At 45.9% G+C, this 15162-nt stretch overlaps 2 protein-coding genes across 15 annotated transcripts in view; both read left to right on the top strand.

Annotated features, from left to right (window-relative positions):
• The window catches only part of SUN1 (Sad1 and UNC84 domain containing 1), a 31793-nt gene extending 26572 nt beyond the window's left edge, over positions 1–5221 (top strand). For all 11 annotated transcript variants that reach the window (XM_052679875.1, XM_052679871.1, XM_052679878.1 and 8 more), the window contains 6 exons: positions 439–693; positions 1186–1270; positions 1624–1739; positions 2353–2520; positions 3033–3122; positions 3561–5221. In XM_052679875.1, the coding sequence (XP_052535835.1) occupies positions 439–693; positions 1186–1270; positions 1624–1739; positions 2353–2520; positions 3033–3122; positions 3561–3674 (828 nt within the window). In that variant the 3' untranslated portion in view covers positions 3675–5221. The remainder of the gene's footprint in view (positions 1–438; positions 694–1185; positions 1271–1623; positions 1740–2352; positions 2521–3032; positions 3123–3560) is intronic.
• A 177-nt stretch (positions 5222–5398) lies between these two features.
• GET4 (guided entry of tail-anchored proteins factor 4) lies at positions 5399–14691 on the top strand. Of its 4 annotated transcripts, none has more exons than XM_052679892.1 (9): positions 5401–5677; positions 8572–8650; positions 9033–9114; positions 9909–10058; positions 11407–11500; positions 12516–12656; positions 12740–12815; positions 13196–13268; positions 13396–14691. In XM_052679892.1, the coding sequence occupies exons 1-9, from the start codon at positions 5523–5525 to the stop codon at positions 13482–13484; spliced, it is 939 nt and encodes a 312-aa protein (XP_052535852.1). In that variant the 5' UTR covers positions 5401–5522; the 3' UTR covers positions 13485–14691. The 4 variants fall into 4 exon arrangements, with proteins under 4 accessions (XP_052535854.1, XP_052535852.1, XP_052535851.1 ...); XM_052679891.1 differs by having other exon boundaries at positions 5405–5677; positions 11362–11500; XM_052679893.1 differs by lacking the exon at positions 5401–5677 and adding an exon at positions 7897–8286 and having other exon boundaries at positions 11362–11500.
• The last annotated feature ends 471 nt before the right edge of the window (positions 14692–15162 follow it).

Raw genomic sequence — 15162 nt, 5'->3', positions numbered from 1 at the left:
AGTTGATATTCCAGTGTTATCACGAGTTATTTTATCTATGTGTACAAAATCAAAGTATGCCATAGGAGAATAGTCACTGAAGTGACTGCTTTATTAGACCTGATAAGTGTACTGCTCCCCTGAGAGTTGCCACAGTCCCTTGGAACTGTTGCAATCAACTTTTCTATTCTGAACCATCAGGCAGACTTCCTTACATAAAGCCCTTCGTTAGCAGGGCTTTTAGCTGCTCCCAACTCAATGAAGCCTCCTGTTTCCATGTCTTCTGCATAATTACCTGGTCTGATACTCTAGTGTAAGTCACTGCAGTTAAAACACATGTGCAGGCTGGCTTTCTCTGTAATACTGGAAGGATGTATTGACTTCATATGTGTCTACTAGATGGACTTCATAAACCATTAAGTGATACTAATCATTTCTATTCCAATTGTTGGTGAATAGGTAGATGCCCAGGTTAAAGAATCTGTCAAGATGATGGTTTTTGGTGATCAGCACAAGGACTTTCCTGAATCGCTTCTCCAGTGGCTTACATCCAATTTTGTGACCAGAAGTGATCTGCAAACTTTGCTGCAGGATCTGGAATTGCAAATTCTCAAGAATATCACCCTGCAGATGGCTGTAACAAACCAAAGAATAACATCTGAAGTAGTAACAAATGCTGTGAATAACGCAGGGATTTCTGGAATCACAGAAGCAGTGAGTCAGCTAAAGTGCTGAGTTCAATAAAATTGTCCTTTACATGCATTTAGTGGAACACAGCTGTCTATGTCAATGTTAATGATTTGAAGAGGTGCCTGAAAGATTAATTGAAATGGGCAGAACTATGGGAAATTGAGTGCACTCTTACAGCAGTTGCTCTGTGTACAGCAGTGTACTCTGAACATGTCTTTTTTTTCCCCAAAAAAGTCTGCTATCTTGAGTACAGAAGAATTCCCAAATGATGTGGGCAGATGGGGGGAGGGTAGAGAATCCCAGTTCTGAAGAGAACATCAGGCAAGACGTAGTATGAATTTGTTTTGAGCCGTTTGCTCAAGCATTTACAAACACACTTTATGTTGACTGAGGCTCTCAAAGATTTGCAGTAGAGTGCAGCATCTCAGAAGGGTGTTTGCCACTTGTCATGTGAATGTATCAGCTCTTGTCACTTCATATTGTCTTTCCTTTCTGTTCTTCTGTGTCCACCTGTAGCAAGCACAGATCATTGTAAACAATGCCTTGAAGCTGTACTCCCAAGACAAGACTGGGATGGTGGATTTTGCCTTAGAATCTGGAGGTAAACATAAGAAATACTATAATATTGGGGAAAATGGTATACTTCCAATACAAACAGATCTAAATAATTGAGAACCACAAATCTGTGTGTGTGAAGGGACTGAACATCACTGAACTTATTATGGAAAGTGTACAATCTTTCAGTCTTCTGAAGTGAAAAATCTATAATGATTACTTAAAATAACGTTGTATTTGACAGAAGCAGAGCATTGGAAAGTTAGAACATTATTAGAGATTAATGAAAGCTTTCATATTTGGTTGAGTTCTTGTTGTTTTTTAAGGGGGGGGAAATAAAAAGCCTTTAGGAAGGAATGAAAAATTACTTCTGCTAACCTGATTTTATCTTTTTTTAAGGTGGCAGCATTTTGAGTACTCGCTGTTCTGAAACCTATGAGACAAAAACAGCGTTAATTAGCCTCTTTGGAATTCCTCTGTGGTACTTCTCTCAGTCTCCCAGAGTTGTTATTCAGGTAATTAAAAGTAAAGTAAACAAGTTCAGCAGTGTTATTTTGTGTTGAGTGTCCTGGGGTGGTTTTTGGGTGCTGAGTGTTTTTCTGTGATACGCTCCTCTGGGGTGGGGAGGACCAGGTCGGGGTACTTTGAACTTTGTTCTGAGAGTGATTATTCTTGAAGGCCCTTGGCGTTGCTTAAGGCCCTTCTTTAACAAAACTAAGGCTCTCATAGCAGCCTTGGTGCTGCACTGGATTTCTGCAAAATGTGGGCGCTGTGAGGCTCCTGTTAGAAAGCAGTCTTCAAGAGAGTGCTGGCAGTTCAGGTGGATCCGCTGCCTTTGTGATGAACACAATTAAAACTGCAACCCCTGTCTTCCATTCTATTGTATAGTCCTTCTAACACAAAGTACCATTTCATGTTTGGTCTTTGGAGGCAGGATTGGACTTGTGATTAGGAGTGGAGTTATTCAGTAACCAGTAAAACACACAATAACTTGTTCTGCCACTTATTATCGTTTTAAGACCAGTAATTCAGAATTCATTGCAAAAACAAAATGCAACAAATGTTTATGTTCTTTCTTGTCCTGTTCTTTCCACACCTTTCTGTCTACTTGCCCTGAAATCTGTTCAGCCGGACATGTATCCAGGAAACTGCTGGGCTTTCAAGGGATCAGAGGGATATCTTGTAGTTAGACTTTCCATGAAGATCTATCCTACTGCCTTCTCCTTGGAACACATACCAAAAACACTTTCGCCATCAGGAAATATCACCAGTGCTCCTAGGAAGTTTTCAGTATATGTAAGTCTTGAGTTTTAAACTGTTGGTGTTTATAAAGAGTACTTGTTGTATATCCTGGAAATAATGAGGGAGAACAGCTAAGAAGAGAAAGCGGTGTTTCAGTTTTTGCTGTTAGAATTGTTCATATTCTTGATGAGCTTCGGGATCTAGAAACAAGTGCTAAAAGTAGTTTGGAGGGATGTTTATTCTCCTCATGCTTGTTAGAATTGTGAACTTCTGTGTAGGGAGGTAGCAGTTCTGTTTGTCATGAGCAGGTCATATTTTGCAGTGCGATGGTAGTAAATCAGCTCCTTAATTCCTGCTATAAAAGTTAAGGAGTTTGTATGTTTTCACAGTCAAACATAGCAGGAACTGAATGTACAGCTTGTCTGAACAAGCACTGAGTTGCACGGGAAACATTCTAATCCTTGCATGGTAGATTTCTGGATGCTACTTGCTGATCCTCAGTTACATAAATATGCTTCTACAGTTTCAATACTTGAGAGAAACAAATCTTTATCTCATTGTTACAGGGCTTAGATGATGAATATCAAGAGGAGGGCACGTTTCTGGGACAGTATGTGTATGACCAAGAAGGGGAGCCGCTGCAGATGTTTACAGTGGTAAGTTTGGGTAAGATGAGATTTAAAGTGTCAGGAGAGACTCGTTTTTTATGGCAGTACTCAATGACCTGTGAAGAGAAGGGCTGCATTCTCTGTTGAGCAGTGTAAAAACAGATGTAGGAAGTATTTCTCTATTTGCATCAAAACCCATCATCTAAATAGATAAGATGGAATGTTTCTGCTGTCTAGACACAACTGGTGTGAAAGTAACAAACTTATGAAGAATCAGCTTCACGTTTATTCTGCTCCCTTAACAAGCAAGGAGCAAACAAATTAGGAAAGCTCTGTTCAAAGTGTTAAAAATTTCCCAAGCCGTAACTTAATTACTAGTAAGAGTGAGTTGCAGAAAGCAAGTTTGGTTGAGAATGCAACTTTGGTGGTGGCAGTTTATACTAGAGAGCTAACTCTAGTTTGTGTGTTTGCTCTTTCTTCCTCCAGGAGAAAAGTGAAAACGTATTCCAGATAGTGGAACTGAGAATTCTGTCTAACTGGGGACATGCAGAGTATACCTGCCTTTATCGGTTCAGAGTGCATGGGAAGCCTGCTGAATAATCCCCTACACTACAGCGTGGGTTGCTTTGTTGTACATTTTGTTTGCAATCTGTATATACCGGACAGCCTACAACACTGGAATCTTTGAAGGACGAGGATGCGAGATATATTCTGCAGAGCTACCAGTCCTCTGATAAAGACTGTCAGCAGAACTGTATAAAATAAAAATCACTTGCTCTAATGCTCAGCTTGTAATTGCCAGTTAGCTTTATATTTTTGTGTCCATGCTGAGAGAAGTAATGCATGCAAACGACTCTGGTTCATAAAGCCCAGTTAGCAATCAGGTGATACCTATTTTATTACAAATGAATGTATGTGGGTTTTTTTTGCTTTTTTTTTTTTTTTTTTTTTTAAGAATAAACCACACTTTCAGCAACTAGGATTTTTTTTTTCTTTTAATTCAGGGCTCAACAGCATATTTGTTAGCTTAGCACTGCAAGCCAAATAATGTCATGGAGTTTAAACAGCCTGTGGCTACAGGTGTCCTTCAGTTGACTTTGTTTTGACCTGCTGGGGGATCCTAAAGGGCTTCTTCAATAAATGTTGACTGTAATAAATATTGCTGTCAGGGAAAGTTAACACAACCAAAATTAATTTAAACACCAGCGCCTGAGAATGCTTTACTGTAACTTGTGGCCATGGGTTGCTTTAAAATTCAGGGATAACTTCAAGTTACTTTAAGGGTTTTTACCATGGCAACTTGATGAGCTTGTTTAATTGCTGTATGTGAATGTTTACCAAGCAGTTTAACAGTTTTATCAGCTCTTCTCACTTAGTACACCAAGGCTGATTTGGAACTTAACCCTAGAGAAGAACTATCTTAATTCCTCAGAAATTCTCTCCTTGGGACAATAATTCCTTACATCTGATGGTCGGTAAATGTTGTACTGCAGTAATGCAGCACAGGGAAAATGGGGCTGTGGAGTCTCATCAGTACAAAGTAATGGTGTCCAGTAGGTGGGCAAGCAAAGCTTTGTACACAACACGAGCTGAGGCTGCTCTAGGGCCCCCCTTTAGCATCACTACTTTTACGGATCCTTTTCAGAAAAGACTCCTACATGCACTTGGTGTGCAGAACTTTTCTCTGGTTGTTCCCATGCATTTTATGACCTGTGAACAGTTAACACAGGGAGCTGCTGACTGGTTTTCTGAATAGAGTTCTGTATGTTGCACAACAGTCCTCCAATGTTTCAACACAGTCTCTGCATGGAGAACTCTTCCCTTGAGCTGCAGCCTGCGGCCCATGCAGAGGAGCTGCGTTGTATGTACAGGTGTTTTAATATGTTACATATTTAAATTAGAATTATCCTGTATAAATTGGAATTGGGTAGTGGGAGTATTTTGAATAACACTAACTTATTTTTTAAAGAAGCGAGATAGGACTTTGTGCAATGTATTTTTGTAAATGCTTTTCAAATCGTCTGTTCTTCGCTGCCTCCAAACTGACGAGATGCTATGGAAATGTTTAAATAAAGAGTTTTAATTTTTTCAAAGTGCATGTAATATTTGAAACAAAATAAAGCTTTGGTTTGGGTTTTTTTTCCGTATCTTCGATGATCTCTTTGAATAATTAACGCCCCCCTCCTCTCCGAGCCTCCGGCCGCAGCTCTGCGGGCTGTGGGCGGAGCGCCGCCCGCTGCCATTGCTCCGCCCCGGGCCCCGCCCCCACGTGACTCCGCGCCCCACGTGACTCCGCGCAGCCGCTCTTCTGAGCCTCGCGGGCCGCCGTCGCGCCGGGCGGAAGCCGGGCGGTGAGGCGCGACGTCGCTCCGGGGCTGCGCGCGTCTGCGTCCGCCTCCCGCCCGTCCTCCTTCCTTCCCTCCCCCCCCTCCGCGCTCCTCCGCGTCGATGGCGGCGGCGATTATGGCGGCGGAGCAGGAAGCGGCCAAGGGCGGCGGCAGGAACCGCGGCGGCGTGCAGCGCGTGGAAGGCAAGCTGCGCGCCAGCGTCGAGAAGGGCGACTACTACGAGGCGCACCAGATGTACCGGACGCTCTTCTTCAGGTACGGCTCGGCCCGCCGCCCGCCCGCCCCTCCCCCGCGCGGCCTTCCAGAGCCTTCCCACGCATCGCTCCCCGCTGCCGCCCGCCGCGCCCACGTCCCGTTCCTATTGGCCGCCGCTCCCGTCCGTCTCCGCCTCTCGCTCTCTCATTGGGCCGCGCGGGGGCGGGGCGGGGCGGGCGTGCGCATGGCAGGCTGCGGGCGGCACGAATCCTGGGCCCGGCCTGCGCTCCGCGGGGTTCCGCCGCGGTTCCTCCGAGCCCCGCCGCCGCCCGTGGTGACTCCGCGGCGTTCCGGCGTCCCGCCGCTCGCGGGGCTGAGGAGGCGGGCTGTGCCCGTGTCGCTGGTCCGGCGGCGGGACCCCCGTTGGCGCCGTGAGGGCCGCGGGACGGGGCGCTGCTGACGCGTCTCCCTTGCCGGCCTCTCCCGGCTCTCGCTTGGAGGTTCCCGACCCTTCCGTCGCCGTTGCCCGGCTCCGTGTGGGCCAGGCTTTCCCTAACACAGGGGCCCTCCCTCCTCCCTCCTCCAGAGCCTGCAGGGCTCCCGAGACGTCGCCGCGCGTCTCGCTGCAGTCCGGGATATTCCGGCCCAGAGATTGGGCTACAAGTCGTGCTTCCCTGTGCCTGTTTCCCATGCCCCTGCGTTACTGTAGAGGCGCTGAGGCTGTGCCCCTGTGGAAGCTGGCTCGCTGCCTGCACCCCTTTGCTGTGCTCCTCAGGTGCCGTCCTGCTGATCCCTGTGCCTGTTGCTGTGTCTGGGCAGCCTCTGCTGGCTCTGCCTTCGCCCTTCCCCTTCCCTGGCAGCTTTAGGCTGACCAAGCTTATGGGCAAAATGTTCTTCCTTGTGTATGTGGCAGTAATTAAGTAGTGGAGACCTGGATGCTCAGTCAGACATTTCAGTTATTACTGTGGCCTCTTGCAGTATTTCTTTTCATTGCTCATATCCATGGCAACCTGCTGTTGTCACCTCTTTTCACGTTCAGTTTAAAAGATAGACCTTCAGGAGCGCTGAATCAGGTACCCCTTGTAGGGGCTTCACTGGTTGGCTTTGTTCACTCGTGGTAGTGCCAGAATTGGGATGTTGCCCTCAGCCTTATGGCTCCCTTGTGCCATATGTCCCCAGAGCTGAATGGGATCAGCACGTGGGTACCCTCAGCATACAGTGTGGGGTGGAGTGTGGGGTGCTGCACCCTCAGCACTGCAGGCCATAATGTCCTCAGTGCACTCTTCCCATTGCTGTCCTCCCTGCTATATACTGAGCACCATCACACAGCAGATCTGCTGGGATCAGCGAGGGCAACATCAAAGGTTTCAGACTTAAATTATTATTATCTGAGGATAAACGTAAATCTAAGCCATAGTGCGGCCTATTTTATGGGAAGGATTACGTGAGGTGGTGACTGCAATGGTGGAAAATGACTTTGTGCAGCAGTTGTTTCTCATCTCGTATTTTATACGCCTTAGCTCACATGCTTTGCTTAAGCCTCACTGTATTAATTTGGAGTGAGAGTTCCTGCCTTTTCCCTTTCAAATGCAGAAGGAAGGTGCTTAATTAAAGGGAAAGGTGATATTTGCGTAGCTATGGAGGGGATTTCCTTCCAGGCAGAAAGATAGAATGAGGCAGAGAAGATTTGTTTGGAAAGTCGCTGAGAGTGGGAAGGAGTCCCAGACAGTCTTGTCTGTCCTCTGTTAAATGTGTGTTGAATGTAAACAATCTTCCAGAGAGACATCAGCACAGAGTGAGGTGATCTCAGCTGCGGAATGTAATTGGGACGCAGTGTTGATTCACTTTGATCAAAGCCAGCCTGTAAATGCGAGTCCATTCCATCATGCAATGCGAGTCAAACCTGAAATCCTGACTCAGAGCTTCAGAAGTCAGAAGCCAAGGGGTGCTTGAGGTTGGAGGAGGGTGGGGAGGAAGGATTGTCACAAACCTGCATCCTGCAGTGCTTGTCCCTCGCTGTGCTCCATGTGGCAGGAGGAATGTGCTGCTGCTGTCCCAGCAGCATTATGTGGGCAGTGCAGGCTGGGTGGAGCCTTCACTGTGTGCTCCGGCACTTGAATCAAAGGTTCAACACGACTGCCTCTGTAGTGGCACTGACTTCTGTTGTCCTTGTGCTTGTAGGTCTGTATGGTATGGATCATCTGTCACAGGATTTCAGTTCTGTACTCTCTGGTTCTAAGTGCCGTTTAGATTCACAGGGTGAATATTTCTAATCCTTTTTGTTCATATCTTTCAAAACACAGTTCTTAAGATGTATTTTATGTTGTAGAGCAGTTTTCATTAGTATCACCTGCAGCCACTCCCAGAGTAGGAGGCTCTTGGAAAAGGCTCAGTGGGAGGGGGATCCAGGAGGAGCTTTGGAGCCAGAAGCCTTGAGGCACACCTGGCTGTGAGGCCAGCTGCAAAACGCTGCAGGTGCCGAGCTGCTCAGCTGAGGCGTGAGCCATTACTGTGGCTGTGAGCTGCTGAGGGCACTTACTCAGAGAAAGTGCTGCTGTCCTTAGCTGCTCTCGGTGGAAGTGCTGCCTTTCTAACCTGGAGATGTGATGGTCAAGAGCTGCAGTTGCCCGTTGCGGTGCCGTGCAGGAGGCCGTGATCACCGTGCCGCGGTAGGAGATCATTCTTGGGGTCACTGTTGGAACCAGTTGTGTCCTTCACTTTTTGGTTTACTCCTAAGTGAGGAAGGGAGGAGCTGCAGCAGGTGTGTGAGAGAACGCTGTGACGGCACAGCCTGCGGGCTGCCTGCCAGCACAGAGACAGGCTGCTTGGCTTCAGTGTGGGTGGCTGGTGGCCCTCACTGGTGCAGAATCAAACAATTTAATCCTTTCCATTAATTGATGCATATGCAACTTGCTTTCTAGTAACTTTTATCAAGGCTTTGCTGTTGTTCCCAGGTATATGTCACAAGGAAAATATGCGGAAGCGAGAGAGTTAATGTACTCAGGGGCTCTGCTGTTCTTCAGTCACAACCAGGTATGCTGATGTTTTTGTGTGGTGCTTGGGGGGTTGTTGAGGGGTGAATAGTGAATTCCCAATGGCAAACGTTGGGGTGGTTGCTTCATAATCTTCAGCTTTATCTCTTTGTTGAGTTTCTCTCCACAAGGAAAGATGATTCCAAACGGGAACTGTGAACTGCATTTGTTTTGCTTTCCTGGGAACTTCTTGCTGTTTCCATCAAATTAATGTAAATTTTTGTAAGAGGGAATTGAAATTTCCTGTTGTTCTTTACCTGTAACTGCTGATAAAAGTATTAACGTGCTTCTGACAAAATTCTGCGTGAGAAATGAACTCTTTCATGATGTTTCCTTTGATTCACTGTTACGTTCATCACTACCAGCATGTGTTTGTCTTTTAGCAAAACAGTGCTGCTGATCTGTCCATGTTGGTTTTGGAGTCTTTGGAGAAGTCAGATGCAAAAGTATCAGATGACCTTTTAGGTACGGTGACCTCTGCACTCAGTTTGTTTAGGTGTTCTCACTTCTCGGTGAGCATTGAGTCCTGGATCCTGAAATCGCTGTCATCCCATGGGGCTGGGAAGTGGAAAAGGATGGGAGGAAAACTTTGTTAGAAAATGGGTTGCTGATAACTGACAGTGCTGTGAGCAAAGGGACATACATTGAATTAACGTGGCATCCTCCTTTCCTCACTGCTTGTTGTCTGCACAGTGACTTGCAGCTCCAAGGCTTTGCTGGATGGCCGTGCCTGCCATAGCGGCGTGGTGCTGCACGCAGTACTTCTCACTTTCTTCTCCAGTTGACATTTAGTGAGCAGACAATTCGGGAAGACCTTAAGAGTCTGCCTTGTGCCCGGTTCAGGGAGTCAGCCATTGCCTTTGCAGGCTGCGGTGTGGGTGGAGGCAGAAGGTGCAGAGAGCTGGGATGGACCCTTATTGCCTTCGGTCAGCTCTGCCTTTCTGTATCCCACCGATGACTTCTGGTGGTCCTTTTTGGAACTGCAGGCTTCTGTCTGCTGCCCTGTTGATGGCAAGCACTCCTGAGGCCAAAAGCCTTCCCAACTCTGGGGCTGTTTGAAGCTCTGGCATTCCGTGTCCCAAACCATGACAGGATTGATGTGATGTTTGTGGTGTATTTCTGCAATTCGAAGTCACTGTTTTTAAGATCTCTTATAAAGACTGAGAACAGAGCTTGTTTTATTAGGAGTTGTATCTTGAGAAGCAGCAAGTCTCCCTATTTCTGTTAACATTATGCCTTTGTGAATGTTATTCTTGTAGAAAACTTGGCAAAATTGTTTAGTTTAATGGATCCAAATTCTCCTGAAAGAGTGGCTTTTGTATCCAGAGCACTGAAGTGGTCTAGCGGGGGATCAGGAAAACTTGGCCATCCAAAATTACATCAGTTACTAGCCATTACCCTGTGGAAAGGTAAGAAAAATCGACTGGCTCTCCTGTGTTTGGTTTTGAAAATGTTGAAAGATGTAGGAGATGTATTTTGGAAATAACCTAGGGAAGCTGAGATGGAAATGATTCCTGGTGTTCCCTGCTGTTTGTCAGCATTTCAGGGTTTTGCCACTAACAACAACAACAAAAAAATAGGCTCATAAATGTGTTTGTGCAAACCCCAAAACACAGCTGCTGTAAAGCTCTTTGGTAAAAGGAGGGCTGATCCTTTAGGCACTGAGGTAGTTTGGCTGAGAGTCGTTAGGAGGAAGCTTGCTGGGCAGCAGGGCTGTTCTGTTGGCTTGTCATCACATCCTGGTTAAACCTAAGAAAGATTGATACGCATCACAGCATGCGACCTCTGGGTACCCATGGGGTGTTGAAGAGGCTTATTTCAGGCATTTCCCCTGCAGAGTGGGATTTCAAATAGACCAAAATGCTCAAAATAATTGTGTTTCATACTCAGTTTTTAAAGTCTTTTGCTCAAAACAGAGAGGTGGATGAGAACAGCCAAACAATTAATGCTCTCCTCTGGTTTCTCACCCATTAAAAGCTGTGCAAGGTGCTTGCTCGTCTGCTTAATGTCTTTCAGGAGCTGGGATTGGTGCTCGTGGCTCATGCCACACTCAGACCAGGGCTGTTCTCAGGGGTTGGTGGTGGTTTTTAGATGGCTGCTGCCACCTCCAAGGGAAGATTTTCCTCAGTGTTAAAGTGAGAAGCTGTGGTGTGATTAGTGTAGAAAGCATTACATTCTGAAAGTCAGAATCCCCATCCTGTAACCTTCTGCTCGTCCTTCTCTTACAGATCAGGATGTGTGTGTTTTCTTAGTAGCTGTTAGGAGTCATCAGAAATGGCTGTGATTTTTCTAACAAAGCTTTTAAATTCCAAAAAAGAGCAGGTTTCCAGTTGTATTTGTCACTACCACGCTTTTGCATACTTGGCTTCAGGTTCTAACAAAACGCTTTCATTTCTTGCACCTTTTTTTCCTGCATAATTGCTGTTATGTTCAGAACATGAAGGCAGTTGTAATTTTGATAGCAGGAGCAGGCTATGCTAAAAATAGGGAATGCCTTCTTTCTGTGCACGTAGAAGGAAGGATGCTGAGGGTACTGATGGGCTTCATCAGTTGCCTATGATTTACAGGGGGAAAAAGAGCCCCTCCTTTTTGCTCCTGTCATTGCTGTGTGCAGCTCCTCCTGCCTGTAGAGCACCAGCCTAGCAAATGTGTTTTTATGCTCAGCTATGATGAACTGATTTCTTAAATGCCATTTTCTTTTTCCTTTTATAGAGCAAAACTATAGTGAATCTCGGTATCACTTCTTGCACTCCACAGATGGTGAAGGCTGTGCAAACATGCTCGTGGAATATTCCTCATCCAGAGGCTATCGCAGTGAGGTGGACATGTTTGTAGCACAGGCAGTCCTACAGTAGGTGTTGACTTGTTCTATGAACTCTTGTGCTGAGGTGATGCTGTGTGTGAGGCCAGTCTAATTTGATGGAGATAACCGTGGGTTAACTGAATGTCCTGACAGAGAAGCTGTGAAAGTGACCAGAGGTTCCAAAGCTCACTGCGTGTGGTAGCAATAGAAACCTGTCTCAAAGCTCATGTAGAGTGGGGAAAAAATGTGTTAAGGTCAAAACCTAACGTTGTGTTAATTGCTTGAAGAGTTAACGTAACCTGTTTGACCCTCAGAGCACAACTCTTCCTTTTCCTTAACCCTACTTTGTGCCTGGTTGGTTAGGAATTAACTGGATGTGCTCACCAGGCCTGGGACTACATGGGCACAAGACTTGCTCTCGGTCTCGTTGTCCTAAGAGATTATTAACGTTGGGTCACCCTGGTGTCTGAGCAGCACAGACCAGTGGTTTCTCAGAACTGCTGGTGGCTCTCGTTTTCTGTAAGCATTTGTTTGGAAGGACGTGGCAGTGCAAGGCTGTGTGTGCCTTTGCAAGGCTCACGTACAATTGAGGCTGACAAAGCCAATTTTCCTGAGTTTAATCAGCAGGTGGCTTCCTGCAGGCAGGGAAAGCAGCTCAGGGGGAGGCTGAGCAGGAGGTGCAGCCAGGACTGCAGCACGGACAGGAGGTGCTTTGGGAGGGAGTGGGTGAGAGTGAGGCTGTCTCTTGGCAGCCTCCAGCTGTCGTGTGGGATGTGTCCTGCTTTCTTTAGCTGGTTGCTAGAGATTGTAGTGGTGGTTAGTGGTAGAAAATCCCTTCTCTAGGTCTGCTGTAGGTAGGACTCTTAAACAGTGCTGTGAGTATTTGTTTCTATGAGTATTGGTTACAAATAAGGGATTCTTTCTCTCAGCATTTAGACGGAGGCACTTCTTATGTCCTTTAATGGCCTCAGAATTTATCTCAGAGGCCACGCCAGATTCTCTTACCTAGCAGTTCGTACTCTTCTCTGTTTTTTACCTTCCCCTGTTCTGTTTCCTTTTGCAGATTTCTCTGCTTAAAAAATAAGACCAGCGCCTCAGTTGTTTTTACAACATATACACAGAAACATCCTTCAATAGAAAAGGGTCCACCCTTTGTGCAGCCACTGCTAAACTTCATCTGGTTTCTGTTATTGGCTGTTGATGGGTACGGTGTGATTTTTCTCACTCTGCTCTTAGTTTCCTTTTCATTTGCTTTCGAGATGACATTTTTGGTTGTTTCCTTTCTAGGGGAAAACTAACAGTATTTACAGTATTGTGTGAACAGTATCAGCCGTCCCTGAAAAGAGATCCCATGTATAATGAGGTGAGTTACTGGGAACTGCAGCAGGATGTAACCCCCAGAGCCAGTTAAATAATGGCTGGTCACTGTGAGTGCAAAGCACGTGGGTCACACTGCATGTAATGTGGCTGAAGCAGCCGCTGGGTGCTGGCTTTGTGTTTCTCCAGGCGAGGTGCTGATAGATGCTGTGGGCAGCAGGTGGCTTTTATTGGGAGGAGTGTGTTCATTGGTGGGAATGGAAGCTGATTAAGCTATCAGGCATGGCATTTCAGTTGTTCTCGATGGCATGCTGAGAAGTAGGATGGTTGAATACAGCTTGTGGACAGGAGTCAGTGATCTCACTTGTGGTACTTCCACCTGTAAACGAAGCAGCTGATGTTGTTCTCCATCTTGTGTCATTCCAGTACCTAGATAGAATAGGACAGCTTTTCTTTGGTGTTCCACCCAAGCAGACATCGTCCTATGGAGGATTACTAGGTAAGGTTTATGCCAGCAGTTCTGGTTACTGCTGGCCCTTCCAGCATGGTGAGAGAGCAGATAAGAAGTTTTTAATGAGCGTATGGGACCGGTAAGCTAAGTTTGACTGTCGTGTACTTGGTTCTAGGAAATCTTTTAAACAGCCTGATGGGAACTGGAGAAGATGATGACACAGAAGATGGTCAGGAAGACAGCAGTCCTATTGAACTGGACTGAGTATTTTTGCCACAGGCTGCCGTGTACACTGACGATTCGATGACTCCAAAGACAGTTTTGGAATTTGAATCCTGCAGTTGTTTCTTGGCGCCTAAAAGGGCTCCTCCAGTCTTTTAGAAATGGTTGCTGAAATGTTTATAATGTTTGGTCTATATTATTTATGTAAACAAAAGAAAGAAACCAACAAAAAGTAGCCAAAAGAACCAATGGCAGAGATTGTTAGCAGGTTTCCGATGCAGCGGCTGGTGACTTTGATTAAAATATAGTCTACGGTTTCTGATGCAGTATTCCTTTTGCACAATAACTCAGTACATAGGGGTCTGCTCCACGACCTACCCACTACCACGTGTGTTACAAGAAGGCCTCCCTGACCTCTGCCATCTGCGAGGAACATCCTGAAAGCAGGGTGAGTCACTGTGTAACTGAGGGGTGAGGCTGGTGCCAAAAGCCCTGCGATGCATGCGAGGAGCTGCACAGCCAGGATGCACTGACAGCAGGAGCTCCCTCTGCTGCAGTGAGAACAGCACTGCCTGTGTCTGTGGTGAGCTGGCTCTGCCTGAGCCCGTGTGTGTTTAGCTGATACTTCTGAAAAGCACAAGATTGAATTGCTCTCGAGTGAAAGCTGATCAGTGGAATGCAGGTAATTGGCTCCACACGGATCTCTCTTGCCTAGGCTTAAAAATTGGGCATGTAAAATACCTCCTCTGGCTGGAGGCTCTGCTCCTTTGGAACATTCTTTCTCATTCTGAGTTCACACCCATCTGTAACAGTGAACAGCCACGAGCAACGTCTGCATTTGAAATGCAGCTATATGTAAAGAAAAGGGATACTGCAGAACTTTTGGTTCTTTATGATATATTTATTTTTCTCGGGTGATTGATTCATTTAACACTTCATGTAAAAAGGATAAATCAATAAATAATGGAGTAATTTCAACCCCAGTGGTAGGCATAGCAGCTCTACATCTCCTCTTTAATGCAGAGCGCTGCGTGGCGGTGGTGCAGCAAACAACTGGGAGGGGGAAACGCTTTATTTTTTCACGATGAAAATACGAAGGCTTAGATTAATAAACAGCAATCATGCATGGGGGAGGGAGGGGTTCATCAGACTTTACTGCCTGTATGAAAAAGAAAAGAAGGCAATGAAAGGCAGATTTTGTGTTAATTGTGATGTCTCAAATAAACACTTTATACCAGGATCTACGATACAGCTGCTTTCTGAGAGTCTGTGATGGTGCAAATCGCTTCACTTTGCAGCCTCAGTTCCTGCTCAGCGCCGGCTGAATGCTGCACACATCATTATTGTGTGGTGGGATGGAGCAGCCTTGGCCACGGCCCCGTCCAGGGAGGATTCCTTATCACAGGTATAACATATGCTCACATATACTGTGGTCTTTTTCTATTTAATGCTTGGTAAGCTCTAATAGTTATTATACAGGCCCTCATTTTGCACACATGCACAGTCTGTCTCCCTTTGTCTGAAGCCTCAGCCGCTGTTTGAGACAGGGCTGATTTAAATGACAGCAAAAAAAGGTTTTGTAAATTGTATGCATACACAGGCAAACAAATACAGAGAGCAAGCTCCACACGTGTATAACTGCATTTCTGCATCATGGACTTAGCTTAAATTGCAGGCAATACATAAACTTTATTAATTAATTATAAAAAAATGCATCCCA

The sequence above is a fragment of the Tympanuchus pallidicinctus genome, unplaced genomic scaffold, assembly GCF_026119805.1.
Source record: "Tympanuchus pallidicinctus isolate F22 unplaced genomic scaffold, pur_lepc_1.0 scaffold18, whole genome shotgun sequence".
Lineage (NCBI taxonomy): Eukaryota > Metazoa > Chordata > Aves > Galliformes > Phasianidae > Tympanuchus > Tympanuchus pallidicinctus.
Note: the sequence above shows the minus strand (reverse complement) of the source record. Positions and strands in the feature narration are given on the sequence as shown.